The following is a 23,070-nucleotide window of genomic DNA, read 5'->3' on the forward strand; positions in this document are numbered from 1 at the left end:
CAGTTGCATGACTCACCACACATATCTGTTTGAAGTGTGCATTTTTTTGTATCTTCACAGAGTTGTGTAATAATCAGCACATCAATTTTAAAACATTTTCAGTACCCCCAAAAGAAACTCTATACCCTCTCAAGTCCCCTTTAGCTCTTGCCAACTACCAGTATGCTTTCTGTATAAATATATTTGCCTATTTCTTATAAAAGGAATTATATATGTGGTTCTTTGTGACTATTGTTTAATTCACTTCAGCATAGTATTTCCAAGTTTAGTCATGTTTTAGTGATGTCGGCCTTGGAAATCAGGATCTGGTCCTCGCTCCCACAGTGTTGAAGATTAAATACCCAAGAAACATTGAGGCAAGCATAGAAAGCAAGTTTTATTTAAGAAAGAGACACAACAGGAGTTGGAGTTGTAGCTCAGTGGTAAATCACTCGTCTAGCATGTGTGAGGTACCGGGTTCAATCCTCAGCACCACATAAAAATAAATAAATCAAATAAAGGTATTGTGTCCATCTAAAACAGAAAAAAAAGAGACAGAACAGAGTTAGCAGACTTTATTGGAGAGAAGTCAGGATCCAGAGCTGGGTGGCCTCAGGAGGGCTTATGTCTTGCCTTTTATAGATCCTCAGAATCCCCAGTCTGGCTCTTTTTTTTTTTTTTTTTGATACCTAGAATTGAACTCAGAGGCACTCAATCACTGAGCCACATCCCCAGCCCTATTTTGTATTTTATTTAGAGACAAGGTCTCACTGAGTTGCTTAGGGCCTTGCTTTTGCTGAGGCTGGCTTTGAACTTGTGATCCTCTTGCCTCAGCCTCCCTACCCGCTGGGATTACAGACATGGGCCACTTGACTGGCCAGAATCCCCAATCTTAATCTCCTCATCTTCTTTTTCTTCTCCATGTATGTGCCTAAGGGCAGGAAGGAGCGGGCCCAGGGGGTAGTCATTAGCAACTCCTTGTTTTGAGAAGTATGAACCGCCCCCGCCCCCCCACCATGTTAGCAACCCATTTCCTTTTCTTTGATGATAAGCCCTTATCTTTCTTACTCAAGCTGACTACCTGTCCTTCACCTCTGTCTCATTAGCATGCATGCATCTGTACTTTATTCCTTTTTATTGTCCAATAACTTTGCATTGTAGGTATGTTACTTTATTTGTCAGTTAATGGATATATAGGTTGCTTCTGCTTTGGGACTATTGTGAATAATGCTAATTAATATGAACATTTATGTGCAAGTTTTTGCATAAGCATGTTTTTATTTTTTCTTGACATATACCTAGGAGTAGAATTGTTTGTTCCTGTGGTAACTCTATATTTAGCCTTTTAAGTAATTGCCAGACTTTTTGTTGTTGTTACTGGGGATTTAACCCAGGGGCACTTCACCTCTGAGTTACATCCCTTTTTATTTTTTATTTTGAGATAGGGTCTCACTAAGTTGCTGAGGTTGACCTCAACCTTGTGATCCTCCTGTTGCAGCCTCCCAAATTACTGGGACCAGGTGTGTGGGACCAGGCCCCACCAGACTGTTTTTCAAAATGGCTACATTGTTTTACATTCCCACCAGCAATGTATCGGAGTCCAGTTTATCCATATCCTCACCAGTACTTGATCCCCCCCACCCGCTCTTAAATCAAGCCACTAGAATTACACGCATGTGCCACAACACCAGGCCCAAACTTTTAATTAATTTCAGCATCAACTAAAAAATCGAAAGTCTCACCTAAATTAGATGTGAGTGCAAGTCAAGGGATGATTCATCCTAAAGGAAATTTCCCTCCAGCTATGAGCCTGTGCAATCAAAAAAGTTCTCTACTTACAGGATATGATGGTGGTATAGGTGTAAGATAAATGTTCCCATTCCTAAAGGGGGAAAGAGCGGGGTGTGGGGGAGAGTAGTAACTATGCCCATTAATTAACTCTACCCATTAACTATAACCATAATTCCAAATCTAACAGGGAAAACAGCATTCAACCTTAAGGCTCTAACTTAATCTTTCATACCATGTGATGCTACCTGGACCTACTGTTAGGTTTAAGCTCCAAAGTCTTGGGCAGCTCTGCTCCTGCTGCTTTTACTGGGCTCAGCCCTAGCAGCAGTTGTCACAGGCTGGAATGTTGTGCCTTTGGTTCTCCCAGGCTAGTCTCACACACTGGTGGCTGTACGTTTCTGAGACCTGGGTAGTGGCTCCGCTGCCGCAGCTCCACTGGGTATTGCCCTAGTAGGGCTGTGCAATGGCTCTGCCCCAAGACAAGTTTCTTTCTGGCCCCTCAAACTGACTGTGACCTCCTTTAAAATCTGAGTGGAGGAAGCCATGCCCCCACAGCACTTGTATTCTGTGCCTGCAGAATTAGCACCATGTGGATGTCACCACGGTTCACAGCTTATGACTTCCAGAGCAGCAGTTCAAGTTGCCCTGGCCTCCTTCATCTATGGCTGGGTGGCTGTGAGTATGTCACCAGACTACTTGGAGCAGAGACCTAGGGCGGTCCTGAGCAGTAAGCTCATGAATGGTGTCCCCAGCTCAAGGAGGATGTCCTGGGCCCTACCCTGGCAACCATTCTGCCTTCCTAACTCTCTGAATGGGAGGAGCAGCCTCGGAAGTTCTCTGAAATGATATTGGGGACATTCTCCCATTGTCTCGTTGAATAGGTCCTGGCTTCCTCTAGCCATATCACTCTCTTAGCAAACAATTGCTTAGCCACACCCTTGGCTTGTTCTCCTGAACAACTTTTTTTTTTTTTTTTCCTATTTACATGGTCAAGCTGCAAATTTTCCACTTCTCCTCCATCCGTCTCTTGTTTTTTTTTATGGTACTGGGGGTTTGAACCCAAGGAGGGCCTTGTTCATACCAGAGACTTGTTATAACACTGAGCTCCGTCTCCAACCCCCTGCTTCTCTTAAAAAATCATAAATTCCATCAAGCTTTTTCTTCATTCTCACATCTTGCTGTATGCAGTTAAAAGTAGCCGAGCAGCAGCCTGAGTGCTTTGCTGCTTGGGTATTTCTTCTACTGGGTGTCCTGTTTCATCACTCTTAAGTTCTGCATTCCATGAAGTCCTAGGATATGGATATAATTCCACCAGTTCTCTGCAGCCATATAACGAGGAAGGTCTTTATTCCGTTTTCCAGTAAGATGTTCCTTTTATACACCAGAGACCTCATCAGAATGCCCTTTACTATCCATGTTTCCGCCAACAGCATTCTGGTCACTACCATTTCAGTAATCTGGAAGAAGATTCAGATTTTCTGCACAGTTCTTCTATTCCTCTGAGTCTTACCAGAATTGCCCTTAAAGCTCTCTTCATGGAAATCTAGGCTTTTTCTACTCTGCTACTCCAAATTCCCATTATCCATTTCCAAAGCCACTTCTACATTTTCAGGTATTTGTTACAGGTCTTCTTCTTCCCCTTCTTCCCCTGTTTCCCCTTCCTCTTCCTCCTCCTCCTCCTACTCCTCTTCTTCTTTTAATATATTTTTTTTAGTTGTAGTTGGACACAATACCTTTATTTTATTTATTTATTTTTATGCGGTGCTGAGGATCCAACCCAGTGCCTCGCATGTGCTAGGGGAGTGCTCTATGGCTGAGCCACAACCTCAGTCCCCAGGTCCCCTTCTTGATAGCAAATTTCTGTCTTAGTCCATTTTCTGTTGCTATTATAGAATACCACAGCCTACAACAGAGTTTATTTGGCTATGTTTCTGGAGGCTGAGAAGTCTAAGAGCATGACCGTAGTATTTGGTAAGGGCCTTTGTGCAGTGACCATCCCATGACAGATCTGCCAGAGCAAGCATGTGTGAGGCAGAGAGAAAAGATTGGGCCAGACTCATCCTTTATTAGGAACCCACTCCCATGATAACTAATCAACACCTGTGACATGGCATGAATCCATTATTATTATTATTATTTTTGTGTGCATAATACTGGAGATTTAACCCAGGGGCATCCTGCCACTGAGTACACCCCTGCGCTTTTTATTTTTATTTTTATTTTGAGACAGGTCCTCATTAAGTTGCCCAGGCTGACCTGGAACTTGCAATCCTCCTGCATCAGCCTCCTGAGTTTCTGGGATGACAGGCATGTGCTACCGTGTGTAACTTCATGAGCCCATTCTTGAGAGCAAGCCCTTGTGACCTAATCACTTTTTTTTTTTTTTTAAAGAGAGAGTGAGAGACAGAGAGTAAAGAGAGAATTTTTTAAAAATATTTTTTAGTTATCGGCGGGCACAACATCTTTGTTTGTATGTGGTGCTGAGGATCGAACCCGGGCCGCACGCATGCCAGGCAAGCGCGCTACCGCTTGAGCCACATCCCCAGCCCCGTCCCACTTCTTACTGCCACCACAACGCTAGTATTACATTTAAGCATGAGGGCCGGGGCTGTGGCTCTGGCAGAGCACTTGCCTAGCATGTGTGAGGTGCTGGGTTCATTTTCAGCACCACTTAAAAAAATAAATACATAAAATAAAGATATCGTGTCCAACTACAACTGAAAATGTATTTTTTAAAAAAAATTTTAAGCATGAGACCGGGAGGGGACAATCAAACCATTGCAGGGCCCATTTATGCTCCCTAGAAACCAGGCAGCCTTTATGACCCTCACAAGGTAAACAAGGGACCATAGCATTAGGAAGCTTAGTGTTCCCAGACATAGAGCTCTAAGAGACACATGTTAAATACAAGGATCAGGAATGAACTTTCAGTATCTTTTTTTCTCCTTTGGTGCTGGGAATTGAACCCAGGGCCTTACACAGGCGGAGCACATGTTCAACTTCCGAGCTACAACTTCAAAGCACTTTAAGTGTCTTAAACTGATTCTGGGTTGGGGATGTAGCTTAGTAGTAGAGTACTTACAAGCATGTGCCAGACATTAGCACTAAAAAAATAAACAAGCAAAAAAACATGAACTGATTCTGAATTGGTTAACCATGTTCTGTAAGAGGTGGGTAAATACAAAGATATGTTTGTAACAAATTTAAAACAAGATGACCCAGCCTATGGTGGTACCCTGACTGCTTGTAATTGGTGGTCCTTATACTGTGGCATCCTGTTCTTCTCTTTATATTTTCTGTCTCTCCTGTAGACATTGCCTTTATCAGGCACTGGGTTAGATGCTAAGAGCTCAAAGTGAGGAAAACACAGTATTAGCAGACAAGATGCAGAGATAGATATATACACAGGTAGTTAGTGTACGACCGTATAATCAGTGTTGCATTTGAAGTATGTAAATACAAGGAACTGTCACAGAATGAACTCATGCAGCAAAGGAAGGTTCCATGGGACAGGAGGGTTTCATCCACCCACCTGCCTACCCACTCGCAGTCACTTAATAAACATTTGTTGAGCATCTAGTCTGTGTAAAGCTTTGAACTAGGTGCTGGAGCTATGACCGAGGCTTGAAGAGCCAGAAAATGATAGGAGGATGGGTTGACAGGGTGGGGACAGGATCTTTGCCACAGAGGATCAGCCTGTGCAGAGCATAGGACACACATGGGGAAGCTGGAGCAGCAGTGAGTGGCTAGTTCACTGAGGGATTTTGAGCCGTGGAAAGATTTTTTTTACATGCTAGCAAGTACTCTACTACTGAGAAGCCATTGTGGAACTTAAAATAAACAAGTGTATATTATGTTAGAGATGCTCTGGCAGTGGGGAAGGTCTGAGGCAGCAAGATCAGTTAGGAGGCTTGTGCACTAGGTTCAAAGCAAGGATGGTAAATGTGCAGAGTTAGAGATAAAAAGAGCCACCAGGATCATGTCCAAGTTCCTGGCCTGTGCAACACAGCGAGTGGGTGGTGGTGCCGTGGACTAGGATAAAGAATACCAAAGGACCCACCGGCGTTGGCACAGAAGTTGCGGGTTTGGTTTTGCCAGGCTGGGCTTACCAAAGAACAAGCTAACCAGGGGCATCTAGACTAAGGAAGCAGGGATAAGCCAAGGAGCCTTTTTGGAAGTAGAGAGAGTGTGTTGCAGCCAGCCTGTGTGGTGCCTTTGTAGAAAGCAAAAAAGGTGCCTTTCTGAGCAGAAAAGTTAGAAAAGGGCACCTTTCTTCACTGTAGACTCAGCCACATGACTTGGCAAGAAGTCCAGGCTGAACTTCAGCCCCCGTCTGTCCCCGCTTGGCTGGGCATCTATACAGAGTACACAGCTTGCACTGCTATACACAGAAGCTTTGAGATTTATTTGGTCTTGGGGATGTGCCTAAAGGCTCAGCCCATTTCTCACCTATGGAAAAAGAATGCAGGAAACGAGAGGAAGGTGGGGGCTTGTCCAGGGAAGGAATCCAGTTATTACAGAAAGGTTTAGCAGTCAGGCCTCTTTCCAGCAGATTAGTCTCTTTTCTCATCTTGAAGGGGATTACAACCAGTCCTTACCATCACCTCAGGACATTGGGAGGCCTAATGGAGACAATGTGTATGAAGTCTCTGAGGCATCTCTGCACCCCCAATTTCTAGCATGACATGTGGCCCCACTGAATGGAAAAAGAATGGTCAAGGTAGAACTAAGAAGTGCGTGAGGTAGACTGTGGAGATACAGGCTTGTCTTGCATTAGGTCTAGTGAGAGTGTCAAGAGGCACAGGTCCAGGGAGGGAAGTAGCAGGGCTGGGGGCAATAATGTAAGAGACGGCGTGTAGCGAGGTGCTGTTCAGAGGTGCCTGCTGTGGCATGGGGGTCTTGGAGCTTGGCCATGTTGGAGGATGACTAGCATGGGGTGGGGGTATTCAAAATGAAATGCTCAGGAGCCACAAGAATACCTGAGATGAGAACTCTGGCAAGCAGTCAGGTCCTTACTTAGCAGGTGCTACAGTAGGGAAAGAATGAGGGGGAAATAAAAGAGAGAGAGTATCATCCAGAGAGAGAAGTGGGCGTTGGGAAGAGTTCTGTCCTGGTAGTGGTGGTTTGGAACAAGCGGAGGCATTGTGTAGAAGGATATGGAGTCCCCGTGGCAGGAGGCAGCGAGATAAACTCAGCCTGGTGTCCTGAGGTCCACCCTCTCTTCTCTTTCCCTACTCGGTGAGTGTGGATGAAGCTGGGTGGAGAACTAGAGGGTTTCTTGAGGAACATAGTAGGCTGTATGTTATAAAGGACAATCCAGGTCTCACTGAGGACAAAAGATAGCTCAAAGAGATGTGTTCTAAATTAGATCATCAGAATAGACTTGAGAGGGTTTGATTGGCTGAGCAGTTGGTAAACAAAATTCGTGCTTTAGCCCAACTGGGTCAGGTGGTTGGGAATCTCTTGGTTTAGTGCAGTGGCTGGGGAAAGGGGCAGCTGCAAGACAGATGTTCTGCACACACAGCTTCCAACTGAGGAAAAACCATCTTTCTTGAGTGGCAAACCACTCTGTGCCTGAATACCCAGGGCTGTGGCCCAGTGAACTAGGGTGAGGCAGAATTAGGATCCAGGTCTCTGACTTAGTGAAGGCCAGTGTTAAGGTTTAGATACGAAGTGTCCCCCAAAAGCTCATGTGTGAGACGATACAAGAGGGTTTAGAGGCGAAATGACTGGGCTATGAGAGCCTTCACCCAGTCAGTGGATTAACCCCTGATAGGGATGAACTGAGTGGTAACTGAAGGCAGGTAGGTGTGGCTGGAGGAGGTGGGCACTGGGGTGTGCCTTTGGGTTTAGCTTTGTCCTGGTGAGGACAGTTCTCTCCCTCTGCTTCTTGGTGGCCGGTTTCTTCCCTACACCTTTCTATCATGATGTTCTGCCTCACCTTGAGCCCCAAAGAATGAGCCCACTCTACGGACTGAGACCTCTGAAACGGAGCACCAAAGAAACTTTCCCTCCTCTAAAATTGTTCTTGTCAGGTCTTTTGGTTACAGCGGTAAAAAATCTGACTAAAATGACCAATAACATGAGTCACCTCGTGAGGAACTCTGACCCACAGCGTCTCTGTAGTTCTCATGAACAATCCTCCAAGATAGATTGCGTTTAGTAGATGACAAAATTGAGACACTGAAGTTTCCAGAAGGAGCTGGAGCTCTGTACCGAAGGCTTATGAACTGATTCTGGTTGAGTTGTGGCCTTTTAAGTGTCTGTGGTCCTCTGTAGACGGCAGCTCAGACCATACGGGTAGCTCCCTATCCTAGCCTTTCAGGGTGTGTGTCCTCTGTGGTGGAGGCTGTGACTCCACTTATAAGGGGAGTTTATCTTCCCTCCCCAGGAACCCGAGACTCCAAGATACGGGCAGGACCTGGGCCTCTATCATAGTGTACGCACAGTGTGTGTGTGTGTGTGTCTGTGTGTCTGTCTGGGAGGGCTGTGGAATCAGCCCATCTACTCTGGGGCACATGAAGCACATAGATACACATTAGTGTGTCTGCGTGTTTAGAAAAAGGCGAATTATAAAAAGGACTTCCTATTTCTGTGTGTCCCCTCTCCTCCAGTTCTTGTTTCCTTGTTTGCCCTCTCGTTTCTCTTTTTCCGTTTCTTTCCTTGCAAGCTTAGGTGGTGCTGTGATTTAAGTCCTCTGGCTGAGGACTCCTTGCTCATCTTTGTCCTGGGTTACAGAGGACAGAGTGCCTCAGGCTGAGACTTGATAAGCTTAGGGACTTGCTGAGTGGCTTAGGGGCGGGGACTGGGTGGCAAGACTTGGTTGCCTCCCTCGAGCCCATCGTGGCCTAGTGGCCAGGGGGTTCAAGTGACTGCAGACAAAGGCTTGTTTTGGAGGGTAAGGGAGTGTGTGGTCAGGGGACACTGAGAAAAGTTGCGCATCAGTGGCAGCCCAGGAACTGGCCTGTCTGTGCCTTTCCACAGCACCAGGTGAGAAGAAGGAGGGCTGGTCGTGGGAGTCCTACCTGGAGGAGCAGAAGGCCATCACTGCCCCAGTCAGCCTCTTCCAGGACGTGAGTTGGCAGTTTCCACCTGGGAAGAGCTTGTCTTCCCAGCCAGGGACTCATCACATACTCAGACCTTCCGGTGTTTTCTCCTTGACATTCCTCGATGGACTGGCAGAATGGAAGGGAAGCGACTGCTTAGGAGCCTGGAGTAGGAGAGGGCCCACCATCAGGGGCAGGAAGAAGGGGGGAGATGGCATCCAGGCGCATCCATCCCTGGGCCTACAGACTGCTGAGTTCTCATGCCTTCTCCTCAGTTTGGCACTGGGCTTTCCATGAGTCAGGCTAGAGAAGGCCCTTAAGCCCAGTCCTGACTTAGGCCCTCAGAATAGCCCCCCAGCTATTCTCTCTCTCAATCCCCGCAGTTCAGATCCCCACGCATGTTGCCCGCTTCAGGAATACCAGGCAGGTGGGGCCTAAAGGCAGCTCCTTCACCCCAAGCCCACTAGGCAAGGATAAGGCTGGATGGAAGCTGGGTCCTCTCCACTCTGTGCGTTGACAGTCCCAGGCCGTCACTCATAACAAGAATGGCTTCAAATTGGGCATGAAGCTAGAAGGCATCGACCCTCAGCACCCATCCATGTACTTCATCCTCACAGTGGCCGAGGTAAGCGGAGCTTGGTAATGCCCTTCTGCTGATGTAGCTGAGTGTAGAGGGATGTCGCTGCTGGGGGCACAGAGGAGACACTGCTCCACTTCAGAAGGCATAGTCTTGTGGGGATGGAATTGGAATGCAGAGAAAGCTTTATTCAAAAAACAACAAGTGCCCCGGGGCCAGGGCTGGGGCTGGGCCTGGGGTTCAGCAGTAGAGCACTCGCCTGGCACAAGCAAGACCCTGGGTTCAATCCTCAGTACCACATAAAAATAAATAAAATAAAGGCATTGTGTCTAACTACAACTAAAAAATAAATATTAAAAAGAAAGAACAAGTGCTATAGGCTGTGGTGTATATATATAGTCTGTGAATGCACACAGACTGTCTGTGCTGGGGGATCTTGAGGAGGGGCGATCCCAAGGGTTGCGGATGTTGGCTTGAATCAGACAAGGTCCTTGTGCTCTAGGAGCTCACAGTTATACAGGAAATCAACTAGATAAACATGAGTGACACGCCACAGGAGGTGACAGATGAGCAGTAGGGCACAAAGATGGAGTGCCCCGTTTGGCCTGAGTGGTCGGGAAGAGCATAGAGGAAGGGTCTCTCACGGAGTCTTGAGAGGAGTGTGAATGAGGGGGGAGTTTCAGGCAGAAGAAGCAAAAGGGCAAAGACTCGGAGGCATGGAAAGGCCACCATGTTCAAGGACTTGCTGGTAACTCGGGACCATAGCAGGGTATGTGAGTGGGGAACAATGAGAGGTCACAGAAGGGAAGGCCATCGGGGGCCCTGAGCTGTCCTGAACCTTATGGGAACCTTCCAAGTTCTATCCAGGGCCCCAGAGCACAGGAAGCTGATACAGAGTCCACCCGTCCTGGACCCAGCACTCAGGGTTCACAAGTACCTGAATTGTCCTCACCGCAGGATGGGAGGGCTCAGGGCAGAGTTCAGGATGGGGAAGAAAAGCAGGGCTGGAGCCTACTAGCTTTAGAGCCCCTGAGACCACAGTCTAGGCCAGCAGAGGTAAGGGACAGGGAGCAGGACATTTGCTGGCGCTGGAGTCCCTGTGATTCCCTTCATGGGGCCAGGTATGTGGCTACCGCCTGCGTCTGCACTTCGATGGGTATTCCGAGTGCCATGACTTCTGGGTCAATGCCAACTCCCCTGACATTCACCCCGCTGGCTGGTTTGAGAAGACTGGACACAAGCTGCAGCCTCCCAAAGGTAAGGCCCACCTGGTTGGTCCCATGAGACATCAGTCCTCAGACTCCCCGCCCGCCTTTCCTGTCAGTGACCCCTCCAGCTCCCGTGTTTTCTACCCTAACCCTGCTCCAAAGCCAGCCTCTGCATCACATTATGATACAACTCTGCCCTGGTCAAAAGCCAGGGCTTCTGCTTTGCCCTTCAAGTATTCACCAGGTCATGTCCTGCTTTGACTGGGGTTCCCTGGTAAGATTCTTGAGGGTTGTGGGTTCCTCAGATCTGCTGGGTTCTGCTGCTTTGGTGTGGGCTACCCTTCCGTGGCCCCACCTCTGCATAGTGCTCTTGCATTCCCTTGAGGGGCCCAGGTTACAAAGAGGAGGAGTTCAGCTGGAGCCAGTACCTGCGCAGCACCAGAGCCCAGGCGGCCCCCAAGCACCTGTTTGTGAGCCAGAGCCACGTGAGTGCCCTGAGCAAGTGGACATCACCCCCAGGCCAGAGTCACTGCAGCCGGCCCCAAGGATCTGACTCATCAGAAGAGAATCCATCTGCTGTTGCTCTCAGCTTTGTTCTGGTCTCCTATCAGATGCAAGGGGCATAGCTGGGCAGGGCCAAGGGCCAGAGTGGGTAAAGCTGGTTATGGGTTTTCCCCCCAGTTCCTTCTTTCCTTCCTGTCTCAGTCCATTTTCTGTTGCTATAACAAAATACCCAAGGCTGTTATAATTTAGAGGCTGAAAGTCTAAGATCACGTGGCCCCAACTGTTCAACCTCTGGGGAGACCCTTATGGCAGATGGCATCACAATGGTGGGAGCTCATATGGAAGAGATCACAGGGCATGTTTTGAAGTCAGAGGGATTTGGGGGCCAGGCTTGCCTTTTTTAAAAAAAAAAATAGTAATTCACTCTGTGGGAACTAACCAGGATTTTACAAGAACTACACAAATCTCTTCCAAGAGTGATACCCCCAGTAACTTAATATTATTTCCTGTTAGGTCCTACCTGTTAGAGGTCCCAACATCTCTCAATAGTGCCCCACTGGGGACCCACCTCCAGCCCAGCCCTAGCACTTGCCGACTGCAGAGTCCTCCTCCACACTCTCCCTCAGAGCCCACGACCTCAGTCTGACACTGACATGTCACCACTGGGCTCTTCCTTTGGTTTGCTCTTTAGTTCTGTGGTGTAAGTCAAAGCCTCTATTCTGGGAGCTTCTTTTCTGCTAATATTGAGTCTCTCCCATTCATTCCAACTATTCACCCCACTACCCATTAACTTATTCAAGGCAGCTGGCAGCTTTATTTGGCAGCCAAAGTATCTCATGATCTCAAACAAAGGGTCTGAGAGTGTAGAGAACTATGGTAATACCCCACTATGGTATTACCTATAGTGGGGCTGGGGGTGTAGCTCAGTGCTACCATCCAGGGCCTGTTTGACATGCATGAGGACCTGGATTCGATCCCCAGCACTTAAAAATAATTACATAAATAAAGCAAGAACCACATTAAAGTTCCAGGGTCCCCATGGGCCAGAGATGCCACCATACTGCTCAGGCAGGGATAGTTAGACCCCTACCTAGTCCAGCTCCAGAGACCACACTCTCAGGTTCAAAGGTAACTGGTGGGGAACTGTTCAAATCCTGTCCCCTACCCATTGACTGGGGTTGTGTTCCAACTCAGACTATTTAACTTCTAAAGTGGAAATCAGAACACTTACAGGACTATTGTAAAGATGAAGGGAGGTTATATCTTTTGAAACTTATGCCTGATACAAGGCAGGTGCCCAGTTAATGCTGGTCCCCTCCTGCTCCCTGCTTCCCTCCCTACCACCCCACTGTTGCCCCCAAGCCAGGCCAGGCCAGTACAGGAGACTGGTACTGAACTGTCAGAGTCTCTGGATAAAGGCATGGCCTCCTGCCAGTTACTTTCTGCAACAAGGCAGGCTTCCTCTGGGTGCACCTGGAGGCCTGAGTTCTGAGCGACAGAACGGTTATGATTCTTCCCTGGAGGGACCCTCATTCCCAGCCTATTTCTCCCACCCTCTCTACTTTCCACCCTCAGGGGGCCCTTCTAGGGAACCCACTCCTATGTTTGCTAGTAGGCTCTGGGCTAGCACTAGCCAGCCAGGCCATGGCAGCCCTTCTTCTTATCCCTAGAGTCCCCCACCCCTGGGCTTCCAGGTGGGCATGAAGCTGGAGGCTGTTGATCGCATGAACCCATCTCTCGTCTGCGTGGCCAGTGTGACTGACGTGGTGGACAGCCGCTTTCTGGTGCACTTTGACAACTGGGATGATACTTATGACTACTGGTACTTGGAGGCCTGCAGGGGGAGGGGGTGGCTGGGGGCGACTGTTTTCATATCAGGTGTCATGTGGCAACATTCAGATCTTGCTCAGGGTGGGGTAATCGGCTGTCCTGTGGAGTTGAGCTGTATCATAAGAAATGCAGCTCCCTCTTACATGTGACATCTAAAGCTGCCCTGGCTGAGATGCACGTACACCGTGACCCACAGTTCCCCCTTAGACAGCATGGTGAGCTGGAGTTTTCAGTTAATGCAGCAGTTTTCTGACTGTATTGTCAGCCATCTGTCTCCCTCTTACTAAGAAGTAGGATGGGATGGCCCTGAAGCCACGCTGTGAGCGGACAGCAGGCTCAGCCCCCCACATTTCTCCTGGAACAGTGACGAGTTCTTGGATTTCAGGTGTGATCCCACCAGTCCCTACGTCCACCCAGTAGGCTGGTGCCAGAAGCAAGGGAAGCCCCTCACCCCTCCACAAGGTAACCCTGCACTGGGCGTGCACCCTTCCCAGCCTGGCCCCTCCTCCCTGTCCTCCTGCCCTTACCAGAACCTTGTTAGCCAGCTCTCTAGGGTTAGGGTAAGGGGACGGATATGGCTTGGAGCCTCCACTTCTTGGCCTAGGAGTTGAGTCTCCTTTGATTTTGGGAAAGTCCTGTCAAATCCTGTCTCTGGTGGGGTTCAGGGGAATAAAGTTAGAGGACCACCTCAGCAAGGAGCAGGGAGTCCAAAGCAGAGTGTGACCTTCCTCCTGGGAACACCATGCTGGCCAAGCACAGTAGAGATTCAGACAGGACTGGAGTGGAGCAGCAGGGCCATGGGTGGTGGGGTCAGAGTCCCTGAGGACCTGCTGCCCTTGCTTCACCAGCACCCGTCTGCCTCGGGAACCTGGGTGAGGGGCTGGCAGCAGTCATGGAAGGGATTCTGCTCCAAGGGTCTCAGCCCCTTCCTCGTTCCTCATTCCTGCTACGGGGCCGAGAGCTCTCCAGTCACCTTCTAGACATTGCTCTCATTTTCTTCTGTAGACTATCCAGACCCTGACAGCTTCTGCTGGGAGAAATATCTAGAAGAAACTGGGACCTCTGCTGTGCCCTCCTGGGCCTTCAAAGTGGTGAGTTGATGCTCCGTTTCCCTGGAGCTGAGCTCAGGAAGACATGGAGCCCTTAACCAGCCAGGATGGGCCCTGGCCTCCCTGAGTTCAGGCCGGTTTCCCTGGGTGTAGCACTTGGGCTCTCCTCAGCTAGGCCTTGGCCTGAAAATGACTATCCCCTTACAGCGACCTCCTCACAGCTTCCTGGTCAACATGAAGCTGGAGGCTGTGGACCGCAGGAACCCAGCCCTGATTCGTGTGGCCAGTGTGGAGGATGTGGAGGACCATCGCATAAAGGTGGCTCCGGGACCTAGGGCTGGGGGAGTGGACAGGTCAGTTGGGCAGGAGTTTGTGGACTAGCTAGAGGTTAAGGGCATGGCATGAGACAGGAAGATGAAGACACTGGATCTCGTTTTTGCCTCATCAGCATCTGTCTTTTGTGGGCTTGAGCAAGTCACTTCTCTCTGAGCTATAGTCTTCTCTTCTGTCAGATGGACCGAATCATCCTTGTCCTAGGGACTGATGGTCCCTACATGGTGCCGGTTATGTAATGGGTGAGGCCCTTGGTGAACATGGGCTGAGACCAGTTATTGTGGAGTTGGCTCCGGGGTCCTTCCAGTCTAGGGTCTGCTTCCACAGGCCCTAGGGTTGGGAGAGCCTCATGGGGCTTGGAGGCCCTCTCGGCTGAAAAGGGCTCCATGAGGAACTCCTGACCTCCATGGGCTCTTCATCCCCAGCTCCACTTTGATGGCTGGAGTCACGGCTATGACTTCTGGATTGATGCGGACCACCCAGACATCCACCCCGCGGGCTGGTGCTCCAAGACAGGACATCCCCTGGAGCCTCCTCTCCGTGCGTACCCTAGGGCATCCCGTCCCTTGCCCTTCCTGGCAATCTCTGACAGCCCTTCCTTCTTTGGCCTGCCCAGGGGGCTCTGTCCCTCATAACCAGGTCTGACATAGAGGGCTTTGGTCCCACAGTGAGCTTCAGGATACCCATGCTCCCCACCTAGAACTGTCCACTACACTAAGCAGTGCTCCTGGCTCAGAGACCAAGGGCATGGCCCAAAGCATAAGAGAACCAAGTCTTCCCTCCCCAGCGATGGGCAGGTAGATGAATAGTGTGAGAATGGTGGCCTGACCTGGCTCAGGGCCCTGTTCCTGGGGACCCCGTTCCTAGTGCTGACCTCCTGCGTGGAAACCATCCCTGCCCTGCCCTCCCTGCCCTATCTCTAGGACTCTATGCTGACTTCTCTTCCTGCTCCTCCAGGGCCCAGAGAGCCCAGCTCCGCCTCCCCTGGGAGCTGCCCTCCTCTCAACTACAGGAGTCTGTCCCACACTAGGACCTCCAAATACAGCTTTCACCACCGGTGAGTAAGGCCTCCTGCCTCAAGACACCGGGCATCTGTGGACCTTCTGGGAGGGTCTGCTTTGCACCAGCTGAGCGAGGCCCTTGGGGGTTCACCAAGACCTGCTGAATAGGGCCAGAGTTGGGGAGGACTCAGTGGGGACAAGTGGATCAGCCCAACTTCAGCCTTCTTCCCAGGAAGTGCCCCACTCCTGGCTGTGATGGCTCTGGCCACGTAACCGGCAAGTTCACAGCTCACCATTGCCTCTCGGGCTGCCCACTGGCTGAGAGGAACCAGAGTCGCCTGAAAGCGGAGCTGTCTGACACGGAGGCCTCAGCACGGAAAAAGAACGTCTCCAGTTTGTCCCCAAGAAAGAAGCCTCGCCATCACGGCCGGTGCGAAGGCCAGGGAGTGAGGGCCTGGGCTCTCCGGGTGCGGGGCCTCGTGTCCTCCTGGGCCAGACACTGATCTCCTGCCATGGACCTGGTCCCTCTCTCTCCAGGATTGGACGCCCTCCAAAGTATCGGAAGATGCCACAGGAAGATTTCCAGAGTAAGCCTGGGTCCTCTGCTCCTGGGTCCTCTACTCATGCTCCCAGTGGGTGCTTGTAACTGGTGGGGTGAGATTCCAGGGGCACCCAGAGCAGGAAAAGCTGGAAGGGAGTCTCTTTGTGACCGCAGAGTAGTGGCAAAAGCACAGGCAGGGCCCTGAGAGGCCTTGGGTTCCAGTCCCATGGCCTTGCTGTGCTGTGGTGCATGAAAAGGCACCAGATGTGGGCCTCTGGTTCTCCACTGTGAAGCAGATGATGCCCAGCTCTGCTATTCTGACTCTAGGCTTCCTGGGAAGGAGAGCAAGGCTGTCAGTTTCTAGCTGTTTAACATTGGGCAAGTCACTTAACCTCGCTGAGCCTCAGTTTCCATACCTGAAAACATAAATAAAACCTGCCTTTTGGGATGAAGATGTAGCTCAGTGATAGAGTGCTTGCTTGACTAGCATGTGCATGCCTTGGGTTCAATCCCCAGCCCTGCCAATAGAAAGAAAACCTGACTTTGATGTCAAGGCATGGGGGTGCACGCCTAGTGACCAGAGGCTGAGACAAGAGAATTGCAAGTTCAAGGCCAACCTCAGCAATTTTTCAAGGCCCTAAGCAATTTAGTGATACCCTGTCTCAAAATAAACAAAAAGGACTGGGGCCAGGCATGGTGGTGCATGCTTATAATCCCAGGCACTCAGGAGTCTGAGGCAGGAGGATGGCACATTCAAAGCCAGCATTTAGCAATTTAGAGAGGCTCCAAGAAATTCAGTGAGACCCTGTCTCTAAATAAAATATATAAAAGGGCTGGGGATGTGGCTAAGTGGCAAAGCACCCCTGGGTTCAATTCTTAGTACCAAAAGAAAAAAAAAAAAGGACTAGGGATATAGCTTTACAGTAAATCACCCCTGGGTTAAATCTCCTAGAGTACAAAAAAAAAGTCAATACCTGAAATAACAGTGGTCACTACTACCATTTTCTGAGCACCTGCTATGGGCCAGGCATTGTGCTGAGTTCTTCGTGTATACCCTCTGTAGCTCTCACAAGCAACTGTAATATATCTGAGAGAGGAAGAACAAGAGGCTCAGAGCAAATTCATTTGCTCAAGGCCATTCACCTTGTGAGAGGCTGAACTGGGATTCACACCTGACCTGACTTCTGCCATGTGCTTCGGGCATAAGACATAAAGCCCCTGATCCAAACGTCAGATTACTTCTCACTGCCCAGTGGATCACTTTGCGTAAGTCGCCATAGCAAAACACCACAGACTAGGTGGCTTAAGCAACAGGTGTTTGTTTCCCACAGTCCTGGAGGCTGAAAGTCAAGGTGTCAGCGGGAGCTCTACTTTCGAGGACTCCCTCCTTGGCTTACAGGTGGCCGTTTTCTTGCTGTGTCCTTGCACGGTCCATCTAACATGCGTGGGCACTCCTGATCTCCCATGGTGTATCCAAATTCCCGGAGCCTTGTGTACTTATTTTTTCTGGTAGTGACAGTACCCCTCTTTGGATAGCAAGGCCTAAGTAAGATGGTCATGTGGGATTCTGAGCACAGTGAGTAGCAGTTGTCTTAGTAGTCTGTCTTGCTGGACTCCCTCTTGCCGTTCCATGCTGTGTCCTCTTGGTGCAAACAGAAGGCACCTCCTGCAGCCTCAGGCGTGGTGACAAGGGTCTAACCAGCCTCTAGAGCCTCAGATGAAGACTTCTGAGGATTAAACTGTAGTGGGTACCTACTCTGCCCACCTTGGTTGCCTGGTCAGCTTCCATTGCAGGACCAAGTTCTGACCTACAGAGGGCACTTGCTAATCAACCTGTAGGATTCTTAGGAAGTTATTCTTTCCAATGACTGAGACCACAGCCCAAAGAGGGGAGAAAGGACTCACCCGAGGTCCTGAGGCACAGAGCCCTGGTCTCTGACCTCTGTGCTCTAGCAGCTGGTCTTGCACCCAGAAGGGCAACCTTCTGGAGGGGATTCTCACACATCCATGGCAGACCTCAGTGCAGGCTTGGGCTTGCTGTAAACTGCCCCATGGGGAGTGCTCTGTGACAACGCTTGGCACTGATGGCTCTGGCGTCTCCAGGAGCAGTAGCGCCAACTCGGATGTGCAGCGAGATGGTTGAATAAGAAGCTATAACTTGCCTGTGAGCGCCTCACTGTGTTCTGGGAAGGGGAGATAAAGAGGGACACTCCTGACAAACTTGGTGTGGCCTCCAAGCCCACTCGAGGCCGTGAGGAAGATCAAACCCAGGACTTCAAAGAGGGAGCACCTGGGTGGACAAGAGGCCAAAACATGGCCAGGTAGAACAAGGTGCTAGTGGATCTCAAGGGAGATCCTGGGTGTGCCCTGATGGGCCAACAAAAGAGCTGGCTGATGGAGTGGGCAAGCAGTTCCTTGGAGGTACTCAAGGGGACTATCAGGAGGGCAGAACTCAGGTTGGGCTGATGAGCAGAGGGCAGCAGAGAGGACAGCTGCAGAAGAACGTCAGTCAGTGGGGCTGGTGATGATCCCTGAGGTCACGTGTGAGGAGCAGGAAGATCAGGGCGAAAGGCTGAGGCTCACGAGAGGGCAGAATGGTCTCTGGCCAGCAGGGGAGACATGGAGAAGAGGGTGCTGGAGTTGCTTTATTCATCAGCATCCAGAATTAGCACCAAGCAAACAGGAAGAACAGCTCCCCTGCATAGGGGGCAGTGGCAGGGCAGATCCCATGCACAAATGGCCACACTGCCCAAGGCAACCAAGGCCAGAGAAGGAGGGCAGGGCCTCCTTCTTTGGAGCAGCCTGAGATGGGTGAAGTCCAAATGGCTGAGCGCCAGGCTTGGACAGGAGAAGGCCTAGCAGAGCAGCATCAGTCACCAGATCCATGGAGCCAGAGATTCCCGAGCATATCAGGAAGCAAAGTGACAGGCAGCTGGGAGTGTCTAGTGCCAGAGCAGGCAGGTAGGGCAGGTGTCTGAGACAGAATCACCCTGGCTCTGAGCTGGCTGGGCCACAGCACTTTGGAAAGGAGGGCCAACAGAATGCACTTCTCACATCAGGGCCAAGCCTGTTTGGATGGTGGGGACAACTTTAATGCAAGACATCTAGAGAACGGTGTCTTTGCAGATGCCACACAACTCCACTGAGACCGCATCCTCTCAGGGCTCAGGTTCCTGTAGCCACTCTTTATAGTTTACCTGAGTCTGAGTGAGGGACCACTGACCAGAGGGAGTAGCCCCAGGTAAGGAGTCAGGGGATGCAGGTCACCCTCTTGGCTCTGTGAGCTACCAGAGGGACCCCTGGTCCTATCTGCTGGCCAGCCTGTCTCCCATGCTGTATGGGTGTGAGTGGGCTCTGGGGAACACACCGGTCCTCAGCATCAGCCGCCGGCCTCTGCCTCCCCTGCAGCGCTCACCCCCGATGTCGTGCACCAGTCCCTCTTCATGTCGGCCCTGTCGGCCCACCCGGACCGCTCGCTCTCCATGTGCTGGGAGCAGCACTGCAAGCTCCTGCCTGGAGTGGCGGGCATCTCGGCCTCCACAGTCTCCAAGTGGACCATCGAGGAGGTAAGGAGCCATTCCTTGGCCTCCCCCTCTTCCCCGCCCTCCCTCTCCCTCTCACCACGCCCTGTGGGAGGGCTCAGGAGGGGCCTGGTCAGGTAGAGCCCTGTACCTCCCCTGCTCCTCCTTCCCATCACAGTCCCTTCCAGTTGCCCTGGGGCTGACCTAGACGCTGTGCCAAGGCCCATCATGGCAGATGGGGAAGGGCCAGAAACCTAGCTGGGGAGACAGATTTCAGCCCTGGGCTTGAAGAGCAAGGAGCCTTACCTCGCACGCCCACCAGCATGGAGACCCAAGATCTCTGAGGCTGAGAAAAATCAGCACTGGCCCAGCCCAGAAGGCCCCAGGGCCACGTAGGTGAGCCCTCGCTCCACTCACAAGCCCCATCCCCTTGTCAATACATCTCCTTTGGTTTTTCAAGGTCTTTGGCTTCGTTCAGACTCTGACAGGTTGTGAGGACCAAGCACGCCTCTTCAAAGATGAGGTAAGGTGCAAGTGCAGAGTGGGGGACAGAGACAAGGTCACTGTGTCATTGAGACAGCAGGAAGCAGGTGCTCTCATCAGTGCTGCCCAAGCCAGTGCCTCTGTTGCCCACCTGGGTGAGACTAGTCAGTGACCCATGTCTCTGTGAAGAATCTGATGTGGGCTGTGGCCAGCTGGGGCCACTGTGTGTTCAGAACATCTTCAGGAAGGAGACGCTGCTTTTTGCCCAGTCTTTTGTTTGCAGAAGTTGGCTTTCCCAGTGAGGGGCAGTAAGTTCACACCTGTCTGTAGTTTCTTTTTCTTTCTTGGTGCTGGGGATCAAACCCTTGGCTTTGCACAGGCTGAACGGGCTCTCTACCACTGATCTGATACCCCAAGCCCAAAGCATATTTTGAATAATAAGGGTCTTAACACACACTTCAGATGGAGACCCAAGAGTTTTGCAAAGACAAGAAGCAGTGAGTGATAGGTAAGAGGAAGCCAGCTCTGGAGATGGGCTGGGTTGAAATTTCAGCTTGCCCAGTTCGAGCTGCATCTTGTCTGTAGAATGGAGATAAAGTGAGTATGATGAGAACCACCTTGCAGAGCCATTGGAAATGAAGAGTGAATCATAATGCCAGAGTGTCTAGCATAATTGTATCATTAGTGTGTGTACATACTATGCATACCTACATACACACTCTCGCATAGAGTAAGCAATAGATAAATCATGTCACTATACCAGCGTGCCTGGTACAGTGGGGTAATCTATAAATGGTAGTTCTGGGTTTCAGTGCACAGTTGCCCTTAAAAAAAGAACTTTATTATGACTCTCCTAATTTGTAAAGTTTGAAACCTTTGGGTTTGTCTAGGGCTTCCCTCCAAACATTATAAACATTCTTTCTGTACAACCCCTTCCACTCAGGGCAGCATGATCTCAGCTGCTCACAGCTGCCCACTGTAGGTCAGTGCCTGTAAGGAGAATACTCCTCTTTCCCTGGAAGAATGTCCAGACCCCACATGGTTTCTCCCTCTGTTCCTGTGCAGTGAGCTTCCCACCTCCTCCCTGTTCTGGGTGCTTCTCTTGCCTTCTGTGTTGCTGATCTGATCTTTGTGTTTGTATCCAGAATCAAGTGGAAATGTTTTTATTTTTTATTTTTATTTATTTGGTACTAGGAATTGAGCCCAGAGGCACCTAACCACTGAGCCATATCCCCAGCCCTTTTTATTTTTTATTTCGAGGCAGATTCTGGCTATATTGCTAGGACCTCACTATGTTGCTAAGGTTGGCTTTGAACTGCCTGTCTCCCAAGTCACTGGGATTATAGGTATGTGCCACTGCGCCTGGCAAGGGGAAATGTTTTTAAAAACCAGATAGCCTGGAATGCGTTGGGCTGCTGCTCCCCTAGATGTTTTTTTTTTTTTTTTTGGTTTGAGGATTTTTGGTGCTGGAGATTGGACCCAGGCCTTGTGCATGCTAAATATGTGCTTTCTGCTTATCTGTGTCCCTTGTCCTATGAGGTTTTAAAATATAAGTATAGCAAAAACACTCATCTTAAAAGTACAGTGCCACAAGTTTCCTGCAATGTGTACACATGAACCCAACACTTCACCAAGACAGGAAACACTTCCATCATACCAGAAAGTTCTTTTTAGTCAGTCCCCAAAAGACAACCACTAATTTTTAGCACTAAAGATTAGCGTGCCTGTTCTTGCACTCAGATAAATGGAATCTAACAGCCTGGACTCTTTTGGGTCTGTCTCTTTTTGCTCAATGTAAGGTTTTGGAGGTTTTCCCTGTTGCCAAGGGGACCTGTAGCTTGTTCACTGCTGAGTGGTACTCCATTTTATGAACATGTCTCAAACCTCCTGTTCATGGACGTCTGGTTGTTTTCTCTCTGCTGAGTCTCTAGCCCGAACAGCTTCCCTCCTGGGTTCTTTTCATCTCACTCCCTCCTCCAGTCCCCACCCCCCCAACACTCTCTTCATGCCCTATCCCCTGGGATTAGCAGTTATCAGCATTTCCTATGTTTGCTTCTTCCTATTTTTGAATAATATTAAATAAATTACACACACTATGGCGTTTCACCCTCAGTACTTCTGAAACTAAGAACTTCTACATGACCACAACATCCTCATTTCCCGCAAAATTGGCAGAGTTCCTTGATATCACCCCATGCCCAGCCTGTGTCCAAGCTTCCCTATTTGCCCCAGAACTTTAGGGGTTTTTTTGCAGTTTTGAGCCTGGATCCAAACAAGACCCACATACCTGATTTTGGTTGTGATGGCTCTTGAGTATCTTCTAGGAGTCCCCCTCCCTCTTTTGGTTTATTTCTTTTTTCTCTTGATGCTTTAAAAAGTCTTGCAGAATATTCCCTTCTGGATTCGTCTTGCTTCCTGTGGTGTCACTTAACGTGCTCCTCCGTTTCCTGTGTGCTATAAGCTAGAAGTCAGATATGAAGGCTTGGTTAGATTCAGGTTGAATCCCTCCCAGCGCTCTCGCTCGCTCTCTCTCTCTCTCTCTCTCTCTCTCTCTCTCTCTCTCTCTCTCTCTCTGGCAAGATAGGTCAGAGGGCACAGTGTGTCTTGCACTGCACTCCATCAGGATGCACAGTGACCAGCTGTCTGCTGTTAGCAGCACTATGTTTGAATATTGGGTTCATGTGAGGACAACAGCATTTTTTTGTTTTATTGTGGGGGGTCTTTTCATTGTTGTTGTTTGTCTTTTGGGCATTGCAAAGGTATTAATCACACAGAGAGGTCTTACACAGATTGCAGAGGAGTCAGGAAACATTTGTAAAGTGGATGACCAGTGAATGAAGCTACTTAGAAGGTGGGCAGAAGGGCTTCGTGGGGGTGTGATCCATGCAGCCTCCCAGGGCCACCCCCGTAGAAGAACCCCACTCATGGCTTAATGCTCACTATTACTATCTTGAAATTCTTAATAATTTTTGAACAAAGGGCTCTCTGTTTTCATTTTGTACTGAGCCCCATAATTATGGAGCAGTGGCAGGTTTTTTTGAAGCTGCTGTCCGTGAGAACTCTGGAGACATCTTGCAAATGCAAACCATGAAACTCAGACTGGCCAGCTGAAAGAGAGAGAGGGCATGTGTGTCACACGGGGAGCAAGGGCTATCTTTCTTTCCTTCTCCATCCCCATTGCTCTCTTCCTTTTCTCCTTTCTCTTCC

The 23,070-nt window shown here is 49.9% G+C and overlaps 1 protein-coding gene and 1 long non-coding RNA gene across 8 annotated transcripts in view; one reads left to right on the forward strand and one right to left on the reverse strand.

The window, feature by feature from the left end:
• L3mbtl1 (L3MBTL histone methyl-lysine binding protein 1) overlaps positions 1-23,070 on the forward strand; it is a 34,154-nt gene that overhangs the window by 8,229 nt on the left and 2,855 nt on the right. For 4 of the 6 annotated variants that reach the window (XM_046433388.2, XM_046433391.2, XM_046433389.2 and 1 more), the window contains 14 exons: positions 8,755-8,843; positions 9,337-9,441; positions 10,515-10,650; positions 10,995-11,086; positions 12,776-12,927; positions 13,300-13,397; positions 13,941-14,026; positions 14,192-14,302; positions 14,743-14,857; positions 15,275-15,374; positions 15,551-15,748; positions 15,856-15,905; positions 19,268-19,425; positions 19,841-19,903. In XM_046433388.2, coding sequence (XP_046289344.1) covers positions 8,755-8,843; positions 9,337-9,441; positions 10,515-10,650; positions 10,995-11,086; positions 12,776-12,927; positions 13,300-13,397; positions 13,941-14,026; positions 14,192-14,302; positions 14,743-14,857; positions 15,275-15,374; positions 15,551-15,748; positions 15,856-15,905; positions 19,268-19,425; positions 19,841-19,903 — 1,553 coding nt within the window. Of the gene's footprint in view, positions 1-8,754; positions 8,844-9,336; positions 9,442-10,514; positions 10,651-10,994; positions 11,087-12,775; positions 12,928-13,299; positions 13,398-13,940; positions 14,027-14,191; positions 14,303-14,742; positions 14,858-15,274; positions 15,375-15,550; positions 15,749-15,855; positions 15,906-16,922; positions 17,126-19,267; positions 19,426-19,840; positions 19,904-23,070 lie in introns of those variants that run through there. The other 2 variants (XR_009225791.1, XM_046433390.2) reach the window with 2 other exon arrangements.
• On the reverse strand, positions 359-22,345 carry LOC124085591 (uncharacterized). 2 transcript variants are annotated; one of them, XR_006849471.2, is made up of 3 exons: positions 22,151-22,345; positions 8,796-8,945; positions 359-513 (listed from the first exon to the last, which is right to left on the reverse strand). It is a non-coding gene; the product is annotated as an uncharacterized LOC124085591 (long non-coding RNA). The 2 variants fall into 2 exon arrangements; XR_006849470.2 differs by having other exon boundaries at positions 8,796-8,980.

Source organism: Marmota monax, unplaced genomic scaffold, assembly GCF_021218885.2.
Source record: "Marmota monax isolate L192 unplaced genomic scaffold, Marmota_monax_Labrador192_F-V1.1 WCK01_AAM20220418_F8-fsc00014, whole genome shotgun sequence".
NCBI lineage: Eukaryota > Metazoa > Chordata > Mammalia > Rodentia > Sciuridae > Marmota > Marmota monax.